Genomic DNA, 15,849 nt, shown 5'->3' on the forward strand with positions numbered 1-15,849 from the left:
GTACATTTAATCAAGAAAAACATATTGGTCCAGCTCTAAACTGCAAAAACACAAAATCTTATCAATTATTTTAGACTCATTTCTAGTGGAAATGTCTTAGTACACTTTAAATGATGCAAAACTAACTTACTAGTAACTTTTCAGTGAGAAATGGCAGCAAATTTTAATTTATTGGCAAAAAATACTAGAAATAATCGGGGAGATTTTTTCACTTAACTATTTTTCCACATACATTAAAAGCTTCTCCTTGGTTTGATATTATTTCAAGTGTTTAAGATATTTGCACTACAAACAAGAACAAATAATCTTGATAAGATTTAGTGTTTTTGCAGTGTAGATGGCAGGACATCAGAGACTGAAAACCTTTTAAGGCTCAACTTTGAACTCTGTGGCCAAATTTAGACAGAAAAGGTCGAACAGACACAAAATCAACTTTTTTCCACATTCATGTTCTGAATTAACATATTTAATTTTCTCTCACTTCAAGTCAGTAAGTTTGGCGAAACCTGCATAAAAGTTTTGTTTTTGCAGTGATTTCATACCTAATTATTGGACGTAAAAACATTTATGCCAACCTGCAGAATTATTGAGTCTTAGTTGTATTTCAAGTGGCCAAATGGAGGCAGTGGTTCATGTTTCTGTGATTTATAATAAACTTGTGTGAAATTATCTTATGATATTTAAAATATTCCTTTTTGTTATGTGAAATCTAATGTTAAAAAAGTGGAAGCAGGTTCAGCACCATGGACAGCTCACTGCTCAGGTTCAATCAACAGAAGAAAAAATGTTTTTCTAGTTTAATTTTCTCTCTTTGCTTCATTGTTGGGTTTAAACTTTGAATTGAAATTTTCATGCCAGCTTTTGAAAATCATAAATGAAAAATAATTCATAGTTTGGGATGCTAAACAAATGTTTTGACCAAACTTCAAAAAGCATAAGGAAGGAGCAAAATTTATCAAATAAATCCCGTTTTTTTTCTCTCTTTTCTTTATTTTTTAGCTGTTAAACCCAAATAAAAGGAGCCAGTGGAGATTCTGGCGTTTTCTTCCTTCATCTTGTAAAAGAAGATGGAAAACAAACAAAGCTGTAAAAGCTGCTGCTCATATTCTCGCTCCGCCAGCTGCCGCATCGTTGTGCGTCTTTTAGAGCTGCCCGCTTTCCAAGACGGCGGCATGTTGTTGCATTGACGTCAAAAAGGAGCGGGCTGGATGTATAAAACCCTCAGACCTCTGGAGCCGCGGCTCACAGGACTTTCCAGAATCAGACCAGACATCTCTGAAAAGTTCAGCTGCATCCACTGACGAAAATCAAGTGAGTTCTGCAGCTTTTTACATCCATCTAAAGGTCATAGTTGTCTTTAACTGGGACAAATCTCTTCAGGAGTTTTTTTTATAAATGTCATGCAAAAAAATATATATTTACTTTATTTTTGCCAAAATGTTTACACTGTCAAATGTTTTAAGTTTCAAAACTAATTTAAAAAAATCGTAATTTCCTTTCGGTTGCAGGACATGAAGCCGGTCCCCCTCCTGCTGCTCCTCTCCTCGGTCCTCCTCTCGTCACACCCCCGCCCCGCCGCCGGCAGACCGCGCTCTCTCCCCGGCTGGCTGGATGGCACCAGCCGCCTCCAGACGCAGCAGGTGGACGATGTTCTCCTCAGGGCGGCCACGGAAGGCGCCGCCTCGGATCTGGTGGGTGACCACCTGCTGCGGCTGCTCCAGCGGAGGGACCCGGACCGCCTCCACCTGCTGCTGCCGGAAGTTGACGGCGCGGAGACGGAGGAGGACGAGGCGCTGAGGACCGCGGAGCAGCTGCTGAAGCGCAGCGAGGAGCCGCCGCTCTCCATCGACCTGACCTTCCACCTGCTGAGGAATATGATCCAGATGGCCAAGATGGAGAGCCAGCGGGAGCAGGCTCAGCTCAACCGCAAGGTGCTCGACGAGGTGGGGAAGTGAAGCTTCCCGGGGATTCCTCCATGGCAGAGTCCAAAACCTCTGGCATGATGCGCCTGCCTTCCCCACTGGCAACACTTTACGCACACATGGTGCCATTTTACGCATGTGTTTTTTGTTTGTTTTCATCGAAGAGCGGTGACGGAAAACACGGATCTTCTCAGACCCCCTCATTCCCATCAATCCCCGCTAAACTGAACTGTAGTGGATCTGCTTATAAAGTGGAAACCACCCGACGCCCTTCTGTCTGTTTTCAATGTTGTCATTTGGAAATCAGCTGCTCTTTAAATCCGTGACTGATGAATGAGGGCGTGAATGGTACCACTAATAGTTCCAGGAACCGTTTTTATTTTCTGTCCAAACAAAACTGTCTGGAAAAGATTCACATTTCAAAATTTACTAAATAAAACTAAGAAACATAAATACTTTTAACTTATTTAAATGAAACCACTTCTGATTGGGGATGAAACTATTAATCGTGTTGAATCTGTTATTGAAATAACCGTCAACTGATCGATTAATCGTTAATTGGAGTAGGCTATTTGCTTAAAAAGCAACATATTCAGAGCAGCAATCAGGCAAAAACGGTATCAAATACAAATAATATTTGCTTTGAAGGTGAAAACATTTCTGTCTGCAAATATGTTTTTGCCCAAACTCCTCAAGTGGCTGCTATCAGCTTCACCCAAATCAAATTCACTAAAGAAACTTATTGCATTTTAGGGAATAAAATTTAAAAAATAAATGTAACTATTTGCATCTCTTGGTGTATTTCTAATATATAAAAAAGTTTTAAGTGGCTAAATTAAAAATCTATAGAACGTGCCAATTTTTTATCCGATTAATTGATTAATTGTCAGAATAATCCGTCACTACTTACAGTTCAGAACTGTGGAACAATTTATCTGAACAAAAAGAGAATCTGTTTGTGTGCTGGAGCAAACGTCGTGTTTGACTGATGTTCTGTTACGACGTTTTCATTTCCGCTCACGTTGTCTTTAAGTTTCTACCTGAGCAGGAGCAGCTCACCTGTATGAACTGTAGCATGTAAACTGAAAAAAGAACAAAAAAAAAGCTTAGTTTCGTTCATGTCTCTCACATCTGTCTTTGTTTTAGCAACAGTTTCAAAAAGCTTTTTGTCATTTATATTTTGTAATAAAAAAGATTACTGAAAAAATGGTGTGTTTTCACTTCTCTTGTAAATATTAGTTTATTTGTCATTGTGCTGTGTTTTTTAGAAATATCATCTTAAAACTGTAAGAACTGCAGATTAAATCAAACATTCAAATCACTTTAATTTAAACCCATTTTCTTAAATATTCTGCAGCCGTGATGGAGAAAACTTCAAGCTTTGTGACGGCGGATCAAACTCATTTTCATCTGTGGCAGAATGTATTTGTATTGATGAAACCCATTAAATGCTAAATTTGCTTAATTAGTACATCTTAAATTGTAACAACTTTAAACATCTTTACACATTTGTCCAAAAAAAATGGACTAAATAATATTTAACCATTGTTATTGTACCTATATATTCAATTCATTGTTCATTCATTTTCAAAGCAATACTCTAAACCTAACTTCAACTCAGTCCTAAATTTAATCTCTAACCCAAAACCAGAACTTATTTTTCCTTTTGCTGCGGCTTTGGGCCCCATAAAGATCCATCAGTCCTCACAGTTCAAGCATTTGTTGGAAAATTTGACCTGATAAGCTGAGAAATGTTAAAACTACATTTGGATCCAGGTGTTTAGGTTCCGTCTTGGGCTGCAGTTGCCACTAAATATAATTTGATTTAATTAGCATTGTGTACTTTTTAAGTTTCTCTGTGTTTTCTCTCTTTCTGCAGGTGTAGAAACAGACTTCTTTAAAGTTTTCTCTTTATTTTCTTTCTTTCCATCACATTTGAAATGAACCCAGATCCGTTTCTAACACGTCCATAAACAACTTCTGCCTGTTTTCCTTATGTTGTTGTTGTTGTTTTATCCACATTTGAAGTCGTACTCACACACCAACTGGAAGCCAAAGTATCAGTCACTGGTTTAGAGCTCCTTGTTCTCTGCACAGTTACACATCTTGCCAGAAATGTTGCAACTTAAACAAAAGTCAAGCTGTGAAATTAGAGCATCGGATTAGCTGGAGAGCGACCAATAAACTAGAGAGAAATGTGTCATCACTTTCATGTCATCTGCTCCGTCTCATCTTGTTGATGAGAGTCTTGCTAAAGATCCATGAAGTCCAATGAGGAGTGACAGCTGATGGAGTCATGAGCGACTTGTTGAGAACAAACGATAAGAGAAAGAGAGATGAAAACAAACGCAGAAGGAAAATTGGCTTCCGGGCTCCTGTGTTTCTGTGACTCACTTTGAAATATATAAATATGATCATCAGATGTTTAAATTAGGGCTGCACAGTGGCGCAGTTGGTAGAGCTGTTGCCTTGCAGCAAGAAGGTTCTGGGTTCGATTCCCGGCCCCGGTCTTTCTGCATGGAGTCTCCATGTTCTCCCTGTGCATGGTGGGTTTTCTCCTGGTACTCCGGTTTCCTCAGTCCAAAAACATGACTGTCAAGTTAATTGGTCTGTCTAAATTGCCCCTAGGTGTGTGTGTGTATGGTTGTGTGTCTCTGTGTTGCCCTGCGACAGACTGGCGACCTGTCCAGGTGACCCCGCCTCTCGCCCGGTACGCCAGCTGGAGAGGCACCAGCACCTCCTGACCCCACTGAGGGACAAGGGTGTAAGAAAATGGATGGATGGATGTTTAAATCAGCTTCTCAGCCACTGCTGTGTCAGATCAGCTAATAGCAGCGCAGGCTAATCTACCACAGCAATCAATCATTAAAATAAACACCGAGCCTGAAAACACTTTTAAATAATGTTGATCATGTTTTCATTATCTTTGTGATCAGTACTTACTCTGTTGTCAGTATCTTTAATCATTATCATCAATATGATTATGAAAGATTAAGACTAAATACTTTATGAGTCAAAATATCAGCTTAATTACAAGTAAATAAGAAGAAACAAACATTTCTGTGTCTATACGCCTCAGAGTCCAAAAAGCCTCCAAGTTCTCCAGAAACAGCAGGTAAACAGATCAATAGGACGTTTTTAAGCCTGAAAAATTGAAAACGTAATCTTTCTTTTGCTTATTTGTTTCAGAAATCAATCTATTGGCAACTGCAGGACGTCATTAATCTGGCTGTGCTGGTCCGTTTTGACCCAGTTCAGCCAACAGACGAGTCCTGAGTGATGCTGCTGTCAAACTTACCACACAAAGTTTCAACTCATGATGAGAAGATTTTTCTTTTTCTGGATCCTGAGAAAGTTCCTCAGATGACATTTCTTTAAAAGTGATGTATTATTTCTCTTACTCTCCAGTATTATTAGCTCACATTTGAACCTTTGTGTGAATCTGGATTCTTCCATTTTGCCGTCACTTTTTCTGTTTCCCTTTGGGACAATAAAAGTTATTTCTCTTCTTTTTTTTTCTGTCTTCTTGGTCTTAATCCCCTCACACAGTTTTTTTTTAAAACATTATTTACATAACATCTTAAATTAGTAACTAAACTGACAGCTTTGCAAAGCTTCCATGCTGAGGAACACAATCGTTTCCACTTCTCCACCCACAGCCCAGAATGCCGTCTTAAACCCACTGCATTCATCCTGGGAGTTATAAGTAGACAGATGTATTTTCTACACAAAGCAGCAGCTTCCTGGTTCTGAAACGTGGGAGGCAAAGAAACTCAAAGTGATTCCTGCATCTTTGTTTCTCCAGATGGATCATCTCTGAACTGTACAGAATCAGTTGTGACTCTTTGCTGTGGCTGGACTCATTCAGAGGCTCGTTGGCCATCTGAGGTTCTGGAGGTTTCCCCAACGGACGAATCGTATGGCAGGCCGTTTTGACATAAAATTGTCTCCACCACACTTACATTCCAGGTGTCTGAAATAACTTTAAGATTAGATATATGAGTTAATTAAGATATATGTAATTATATTTTGACTACACCAAAGATGTATCTGAGATATCTTGGATTACATTTTGAGTAATGATGTCAGAGCAAGAAGGTTCTGGGTTCGATTCCCGGCCTGGGGTCTTTCTGCATGGAGTCTCCATGTTCTCCCTGTGCATGGTGGGTTTTCTCCTGGTAGACGGACGGACTCTTTCTCATCCCAGCTGGATAGTATGGATCAACAGGTTCGCCTCGGCACAACTCTCACTTCATCTAAGCCACCTGCCTCTGACCTCCCTGAAGATCCAGCACTCCGCATTTCTGAGGTCTGAGACCGGGGTCCAGATATTATCCTTACACCCGTCTTCCTCCAGAATGTGTCTGGCCCCCCAACATTGCATAGCAGGACAATACCTGTCCGGATCACTACAAGAACAGTTACAAAAAACAGAAATACAAAAAACAGTGGTCTTAATTCAAACCTCAGACTGATCCCCTATCTAAAGGAACCTCAGACTGAAGAGCTTTCAGCCTCCGAGTCACTGGCTCTTTTAAATACCAGATCTCTCTGTGCTAAAGCTCTATTAATTAATGATTTCATCACTGAGCATAATATTGATGTTTTATTTCTGACAGAAACATGGCTGAATGACAATAATGAAGCAATCGTACTAATTGAATCAACGCCTCCTACGTACAATTTTTTAAGTGAAAATAGAAAACACAAAAAAGGCGGAGGCGTGGCTTCAATATTTAAGAATACCATAAACTGTAGTAAAATCTCTTTGGGTAATTTTATGTCTTTTGAATATCTTGGAATCGAGGTAAAAGGCCTCAAACGAACTTTGACACTAACTCTATACAAAACACCAACATATGTGGAAAATTTCTTTGCGGACTTGAATGAGCTTCTATCTCTCATATGTATTGATTACGATTGTTTGATAATTGTCGGTGATTTCAACATTCATGTTGACAACCCCCAAGACCGAGGGGCTAAAAAGCTCTGTAATATATTAGAGAGTTTTGGTTTAACACAACATGTCAAACAAGCAACACACACTCAGGGACACACACTGGACCTGGTTATCAGTAAGGGTGTGAATATTTCCAATGTCTCTGTAACTGATATTGCCCTGTCTGATCATTTTGCTGTTTTCTTTGACAGTTCTTTATCCGTTAACCCACTTGAACAAACAGCTACTATCACAAAACGTACTTTCACAGAAAACACAGCAGAAACATTTAATCAAATCTACTCTTCTTCCTCACTCTTAAGTTATAGTGACGTAGATAAGTTGGTGGATGATTTTCAGTGCAAACTTTCAGATATCATTGATTACATTGCCCCCACTAAAGTGAAGGTTGTGACTGGTAGGAAGAAATCTCCATGGAGAAATGCACAAGTAGTTCAATCTGCAAGACAACTCTGCCGTAGGGCCGAACGGAAATGGCGTAAAGGTCAACTGCACGTTTATTATGACATCTACAAGGAAAGACTACGTAACTATCACACAACACTGAAACATGCGAGAGAAGCTTTCTTTGCAGATGTCATAAACAAAAACATTAACAATGCTCGAGCTTTATTTGCTACTGTTGACAGGCTCACAAATCCTCCGATGACGTTACCACCTGAACTTCAATCTATTGCCGCCTGCAACAAGTTTTCTAGTTTCTTTTCAGAGAAAATTCAAAAGATCAGAGGATTAATCTGCACATCCACTCCAAACCCAGTACCAATGCTGTGCCCAAACAAAACAAATGCAGGAAAAATGACCCAATTTCTACTACTAAATTATAAAACCCTAGAAGAAATTATAAGTCAATTAAGCTCCAGTTCCTGCTGTCTGGATGTCCTGCCCACACATTTCTTTAAGAAAGTCCTGCCTGTTGTTGCTAATGATCTGATCCAAATAGTAAACTCATCGCTCTCTTCAGGTGTTTTCCCCCAGGCTTTGAAAACAGCAGTTATCAAACCACTTATAAAAAAGAACAATCTAGACAAATCCCTACTGCAGAATTACAGGCCGATCTCCAACCTCCCATTCATCAGCAAAATTATTGAAAAAGCTGTTTTTAAACAATTAAATATCTTCCTAACAATAATGAATCGCTTTGACTCCTTCCAGTCTGGTTTTCGTGCTCACCACAGCACGGAGACGGCCCTTGTAAAAGTGTTCAATGACATCCACATAAATACAGACTGTGGGAGAACCACAGTGCTGGTTCTGTTGGACCTCAGTGCAGCTTTCGACACTGTTGACCATGACATTTTACTGAACCGGCTGGAGACTTGGATCGGACTCTCCGGTCCAGTGCTCAACTGGTTTGAATCTTACAAAAAGAACAGGGATTTCTTTGTTTCAATCGGAAACTTCTCATCAGAGAGGTCAAAGGTCACATGTGGGGTACCCCAAGGTTCAATCCTAGGACCCCTTCTTTTCAATATTTATATGCTCCCACTGGCAAAGATTATAACAGGACATAGGATTAGCTACCACAATTATGCGGATGATACACAGCTCTACATCACGATGTCACCAGGTGACTCTGAACCCATCCAATCACTGAATAGATGCTTAGAACAGATCAATGTGTGGATGTGCCAAAACTTTCTCCAGCTGAACAGAAACAAAACTGAAGTTATTATCTTTGGACCTAAAGAGGAACGAACCAGAATCAATGCACAGCTTCAGTTATTACAACTAAAACCAGCGATCAGGCCCGAAACCTGGGAGTAGTGATGGACTCTGACCTGAACCTTCAGAGCCACATTAAGACAGTCACAAAGTCGGCCTTCTATCACCTGAAGAACATCTCCAGGATTAGAGGACTTATGTCTCAGCGCGATCTAGAGAAACTCATCCATGCGTTTATCTTTAGCCGCATTGATTACTGCAACAGCGTCTTCACAGGTCTGACTAATAAATCAATCAAACAGCTGCAGCTGATCCAGAACGCTGCTGCTCGGGTTCTCACTAAAACCAGGAAGATAGAGCACATAACACCAGTTTTAAAGTCCCTACACTGGCTCCCTGTAGCTCAGAGAATAGACTTTAAAATACTGATGTTAGTTTATAAATCTCTGAACGGTTTAGCACCACAATACATTAAAGATCTGTTATTGCTGTACCAACCGTCTAGACCCCTCAGGTTCTGGTTCTGGTTCTGCTCTGCATCCCCAGAACCAGAACCAGACGAGGAGAAGCAGCATTCAGTTTCTACGCACCACAGATTTGGAACAAACTTCCAGAAAACTGTAAAACAGCTGAAACACTGAGAGCCTTTAAATCTCAACTTAAAACTCACCTGTTTAGAGTTGCTTATGGCTAAATTAGGATTAGAGTGGGTTTTGATGTCTTCCATGTTTTTATGTCTTTAATGTTTTTAATTTTTTCTTCTTTCTTTTCGACGTTTTAATGATGTCATGTTTTTTGTTTTTTTATGTTTTTATTTTTATTTTGTTTTTTTTATTTTTTTTAAATCTCTCTCTTTCTCACTGATTATTTCTGTTTTTATTTTAATTATGTAAAGCACTTTGAAATGCCTTGCTGCTGAAATGTGCTATACAAATAAAATTTGATTGATTGATTGATTGATTGATTGGTACTCCGGTTTCCTCCCACAGTCCAAAAACATAACTGTCAGGTTAATTGGCCTCTCCAAATTGCCCCTAGGTGTGAGTGTGTGTGTGCATGGTTGTGTGTCTCTGTGTTGCCCTGCGACAGACTGGCGACCTGTCCAGGGTGTACCCCGCCCCTCGCCCGAAACGTTGGCTGGAGATGGGCACCAGCACCTCCTGACCCCACTGAGGGAAAAAGGGTGCAAGAAAATGGATGGATGGATGGAAGTTTCAATTCACGATATCTACAATGAATTACTATCTGAAACATATATTTAAGATATCAGCAATTAAACTATGACTTCAGAGATCTCACATTTTTTCTGACTAAAATCACAATTCAAATTAAAGATTTAAAAAAACATCATGATTAAAGACTTCTTATGTAAAATTGACTTTTTTTTTTAGCTATAATGGTTTTACTTCCTCAAAAATATACTTGTGTTGCTTTGATTCTTTCGTGCATGTTTAAGAAATCCTTTTATCTCCATGGCAACCATTCAGCTGTGCAAAACACTTGGTGGGACAGAGGATGAAGCTGCTCCTCTGAGCTGCAGTTTCCAAGCTTTCGAGCTTCTGCATTACAGAGCCGCCTTCCCTCACTCAGCTCCTTCAGACTAGCCAGCAGCAATTAGCAAACACCTCGTCAGTGAAACGCTGGTAAAGGGTAAATAGAGGAGCCGTGTTGTGATGATATAATAACTGATGGCAACATAATTTCTTGGTTGTGCTATAAAATTAGCACTTTGTGGCAGAAAAACACATAATGCTGACCCTTTAAATGTGTTCTTGATGGTAGATGATTCAACTTGTGCAAACTAAATTGCAAATGTCTGGAAAGCAAATAGTAACAAGAAAACACAAACAGGAATATCTAGAATTTCTTATGTTAAATGTCCATAAGTTTCTGACTTTTCCTCTTCCACGCTTTGTGTGGAGAAGAAAAGATGAGTGTGAGGAAACACTGCCAAGCAATCCGCCATGCTGCTGCACGGAGGTGCCACTTTGACCGAATCAGCACCAACAAACTGCTGCTTCCTGTTCGAGTCCAGGGAGTTCTTCACACTGCAGCTCACTTTACATAACTGGTCCAATTGGAGACGATTTCACACTTTCCCTCTTTGTAATAATGAGCTTCTGCTGATTCTAAGCTTTTCTTAGAAACGTTTTACTGTTTTGGTTTCCTAATGAGAAATGTTGTAGTTTCTCTCACCTGGAGTGTTTTGTCCTAGTCCAAGCACTCTCACGCCAACCTTATCGTCTATAACCTCTAATGGGTTTTAGCTGTGGGTGAAATTAGGATGAATGAAACCAAACAACGTTTTCCAATACTCCAGCTTCTTCCAAATCCCAGAAATGAAAGTATTTTTGTTTAAAACATACAGAACAAAAAACTGAAAGTGGAAATTATGGTAATCCACATTTAAACGAGTCCCATACCAACAGGCTGGACGGCCGCCCAGCAAGGAAGAAGCCATAACTCTAAACCCAGCAGAAAAACACAGATTAGTTTGCAAATGCACACAAGTTTAAATACTTCATTTCTGAATTTGTGTCCTTTAGTTTGGCAAAACTAAAATTGAAGTGCGAGGCCATGACTGGGATTGTAAACTTGATATTTTTCTAACTAACACATGTTATGCTGTAATTTAGAACTTTCTCTAGCGTATATTATTCTTAATTTAGTTACTTTGATTTGCCTTGTGTTTATTTTAATATTTTTGTCATTGTGTGAATCTACGTCACTTGATGTCACTTTGCTGATCTTGGACCTAAATTTCACCTAAAATTAACCTATTCTATTCTATTCTATTCTATTCTATTCTATTCTATTCTATTCTATTCAATAAAACCTTTTATTCATGTAGAGAAAAACGTCTTTATTGATCCATCCATCATCATAACAAGCAAATAATTTTTCCTTGCAGGTCTGTTGTAATATAAAAGAATTAAAAACAATATTATGATGTCTAAGACTAAAGTATAACTGTCAGCTTTTAAAACTAAAATTAGAAGCAAGGTTTTAAATTTATGTTCTAAAAAAACCTAAACATTACTAAATTACTGGAGCTAACTGTCTTTAAAAGGGTTAATTCTTGCATTTTTTTCAGAAAATGAAGATATTTTTGTTCCTTGTTTTTTGTTTTGTGTCACGTCTGTTAAATAAATCAATCAGTTTTAGCGATTAGCTCTAAAGAAAACCAAACACGTTCCCATCCAGACTTTCCTCCTTGTTTAATTTCCTCTAATTTCCAACCAAAGTTGTAGCAATAAATATTAAATCAGTACAAAAGGCCAACATTGACCCGATCCATCAGCAAACCAAACACACACACTGATCCGCGTACGGCGGACAGTGATGGCAGAACAGATTTGTTTGGTTTCTAATGTCAACAGTTGGATCATCTGTTTAATAATTCATGAGAGGCGACACATGGTCTGACAGAGAGGCGATGACTGGACCGGTTCACCCAGTGCAGAACCTCCACAAGCCTCAACCAGAACACATTTATTTCAACTGAGAGTTTTATTCTTAAATAGCATTTAGTTCAGGAAATCAAAAGCAGCTTTGGAGAAAAAAAAATACAGAACGATTAAATCATCTAGTTTTTATTTATTTATTCTAATCGAACTGTAGGCTGGAGACATTTAAACATTTAGAGATTTTAGAGATTTTTATTTGAAAACCGTTGATTAATATTTTGTTTTTTACTTCACAGAGGGGGCAGTTGGTAGAGCTGTTGCCTTGCAGCAAGAAGGTTCTGGGTTCGATTCCCGGCCTGGGGTCTTTCTGCATGGAGTCTCCATGTTCTCCCTGTGCATGGTGGGTTTTCTCCAGGTACTCTGGTTTCCTCCCACAGTCCAAAAACATGGCTGTCAGGTTAATTGGCCTCTCCAAATTGTCCCTAGGTGTGAGTGTGTGTGTGCATGGTTGTGTGTCCTGTGTGTCTCTGTGCTGCCCTGCGACAGACTGGCGACCTGTCCAGGGTGAACCCGCCTCTCACCCAGAACGTTAGCTGGAGAGGCACCAGCAACCCTCCCGACCCCACTGAGGGAAAAAGGGTGCAAGAAAATGGATGGATGGATGGATACTTCACAGAGTGAAGGAAGGAAGGAAGGAAGGAAGGAAGGAAGGAAGGAAGGAAGGAAGGAAGGAAGGAAGGAAGGAAGGAAGGAAGGAAGGAAGGAAGGAAGGAAGGAAGGAAGGAAGGAAGGAAGGAAGGAAGGAAGGAAGGAAGGAAGGAAGGAAGGAAGGAAGGAAGGAAGGAAGGAAGGAAGGAAGGAAGGAAGGAAGGAAGGAAGGAAGGAAGGAAGGAAGGAAGGAAGGAAGGAAGGAAGGAAGGAAGGAAGGAAGGAAGGAAGGAAGGAAGGAAGGAAGGAAGGAAGGAAGGAAGGAAGGAAGGAAGGAAGGAAGGAAGGGTCTTGAATCAAGATGGCAGATTTCCTAGACTCTTCCAGACTTTCCAGGCTCTTCCAGACTTTCCTGGATCTTCCAGGCTCTTCCAGACTTTCCAGGATCTTCCAGACTTTCCAGGCTCTTCCAGACTTTCCTGGATCTTCCAGGCTCTTCCAGGCTCTGAAGGAATCCTGACAGAAGTTTTTATTAAAGCTGAAGTTCGTTTCTGTTGGAGGAATGCACTCTGAGTAATTCCTGGCCCACAGCATGACACACCACACTGTGCTTCTGCTTCCAGCGTCTCCTGACATCATGAGCGTCTCTTACAGCTAATCTGCGGCCGAAGCGACCGGAGAAACATTCACACCTCTGCACCGGCCAAATGAAATCAACAAAACTTTTGTTGCTAGTTTTTCCTCGTCACCTTTCCTGAGCCTCGTTTGAATTTTAGATGAGTGATTCAGATGCAGAGTGAGAGATGGAGAAAACCGTCAACACAGCGTCGCTGCTGATGCTGCAGCAGACAGAACTGCTGCACTTCTGGGTCTGCTGCAGCATTCACCAAAAAAAAAAGAAAAAATATAGTCATCTCATAATTACCACATCAAAATCTGATCATCACGAGTTAATATTTCATTACAAGAAAAACTTTTAGTAATTGAGAAATAAGATGATGTAATTATGAGCTAAGAAAATACAAGAAATAATCTAATAATTAAGATATAAGTTATATAATAATGAGACTTTATTTTGTAATTACAAGAAAATATGCCTTAATTATGAGATCTTAAGATGTATCTCATAAGTACAAGAATAAATATCATAATTACAACATAAGATGAGATAATTATGAGACATGAGCTTTTAATAATGAGATCTGTTCTACTAATTATGAAATATTTTCTTGTAATTACATCTTGTCCCATAATTATGAAACATTTACTCATAATTACAAGACAACATCCCGTAATTATGAGAAAATATCAAATAATATAATATATATAATATATAAAATCTCATAATTGAGATAAGATGCCATAATTACAAGATCGGAACTCATAATTACTAGAAAAGATCTTATAATTACAAGATAAGATTTTGAAAAAACATGCCATAATTAGGAGATAAGATCTTGTAATTATGACATATTTTCTAAGAATTATGAGATATTTTGATTTTTTTTTTCTTAGGTGAATGCAATGCACTTCTGTCCTTTTCTGTATCCCACCAGAACCAGAACCAGAACTGGACTCTGTTGTTTCTGATGTGGAAGCAAGCTCTGCTTGCACTTTGTTGAAGGATGATCTCTGCTTGTGTTGTGATTGTGCAAACAGGACAGGAAGGAGGAGGACAGGAAGATAAAGGTCACCATCCCAAACTAAAACCTCTTCTGCCATTTTAACCTTTAGAGCTAGCTTCAGCGCTAACATGTCGCTCTCCGCGGCTCTTTGGAGTTCGGTCTGTGTGTCTGAACAGAGAAACACCTGCAGCAGGTGGAGGATGTTGATCCTCTCTTCACCATCTTCACACCTCAGCGTGAAGATGCCATGCGGCCATCATCGTCATGCACGTCATCCATTTTGGCTCTTGGACTTATTTATTTAAACTTTTGTTTTTCCAGGGGAGGAATAATTATACAAAAACAGAAAATGGCTTTCACTTTATCGTGGATTTTCTCTGATCTTCACATATCCAAATTATTCACACAGGCTCAAACTTATACATACGTTTACCAATATTTGGCTAATTATCACTCAGCAAGTTGAATTTTTAGTCTTCAGCATAATTCTGGGTTGATATCTGACCAGTAGAGTTGATTTAAACTACAGTTTTTATCAAACAAAAACATCAAACTGTCAATAAAACAAAGAAACTTTCTATTTTTAATGTTTATGGAAACTAAGAAGCTAACAGAATGAAAAATAAAATATGTGAAAAGCTACTTAAAATTTATGTGAATTTTCTACTAATTTCTGAGACATGTGTGGTTCATTCAGGCTGCATGAGAGTGAGAGAGAGCAAAACATTCAGCAGATAACAGGAAGACTAAACAGAATAAGGTTGCTGTGTTTATCCATTTAAACTTACAACCTTTGTTGCAGTTCATGCTGGATTTGGAAATGTTGGCAGCATTCTGGAAATCTAAAAATCAAGACTTAGGATCTACTTTCTCTACCAAGTATTGCTTTTTTAATGCTAGCAGTGCTAATCGCTAATGTAGGATGCTAATCACAGTTTTAAATGTCAAATTTGTATTTTCTTCCCCAATTCTTGCATCTGTCCTTTAGGCTCAAAATTTAGCAAAGTGGACAAACAGAAGACAGAAAACAGGTAAAGAAATATGGTCAAAAAATGCAATGCAGCATTTATCCAGTTGATGCCATCCATCCATTTTCTTGCACCCTTTTTCCCTCAGTGGGGTCGGGAGGGGTGCTGGTGCCCATCTCCAGCCAACGTTTCGGGCGAGAGGCGGGGTCACCCTGGACAGGTCGCCAGTCTGTCGCAGGGCAACACAGAGACACACAGGACACACAACCATGCACACACACACTCACACCTAGGGGCAATTTGGAGAGGCCAATTAACCTGACAGTCATGTTTTTGGACTGTGGGAGGAAACCGGAGTACCTGGAGAAAACCCACCATGCACAGGGAGAACATGCAAACTCCATGCAGAAAGACCCCAGGCCGGGAATCGAACCCAGAACCTTCTTGCTGCAAGGCAACAGCTCTACCAACTGTGCCACTGTGCAGCCCCCAGTTGATACCACATCCTAACAAACATATGTCCTTCTGAAAGTCTCCACAGATTCTGCACTCTTTTGAATAAGAAAAAACTGAGAAATCTTTTCTTTTCCAGTCAAATTATTTATACAATCACTGCTGAGACTCACCACAGATGCTCTGAAGAGCCACAGATTG

At 39.5% G+C, this 15,849-nt stretch overlaps 1 protein-coding gene across 2 annotated transcripts; it reads left to right on the top strand.

Annotated features, from left to right (window-relative positions):
• Positions 1 to 251: 251 nt before the first annotated feature.
• On the top strand, positions 252 to 3,484 carry uts1 (urotensin 1). Of its 2 annotated transcripts, none has more exons than XM_081602213.1 (2): positions 252 to 1,344; positions 1,509 to 3,484. In XM_081602213.1, exon 2 carries the CDS (start codon positions 1,512 to 1,514, stop codon positions 1,953 to 1,955), a length of 444 nt encoding a protein of 147 aa, XP_081458339.1. In that variant the 5' UTR covers positions 252 to 1,344; positions 1,509 to 1,511; the 3' UTR covers positions 1,956 to 3,484. The 2 variants fall into 2 exon arrangements, with proteins under 2 accessions (XP_081458339.1, XP_008395422.1); XM_008397200.3 differs by having other exon boundaries at positions 256 to 1,311.
• Positions 3,485 to 15,849: the final 12,365 nt, after the last annotated feature.

Source organism: Poecilia reticulata, chromosome 21 (assembly GCF_904066995.2).
Source record: "Poecilia reticulata chromosome 21, P_reticulata-male-v2, whole genome shotgun sequence".
Classification (NCBI taxonomy): domain Eukaryota; kingdom Metazoa; phylum Chordata; class Actinopteri; order Cyprinodontiformes; family Poeciliidae; genus Poecilia; species Poecilia reticulata.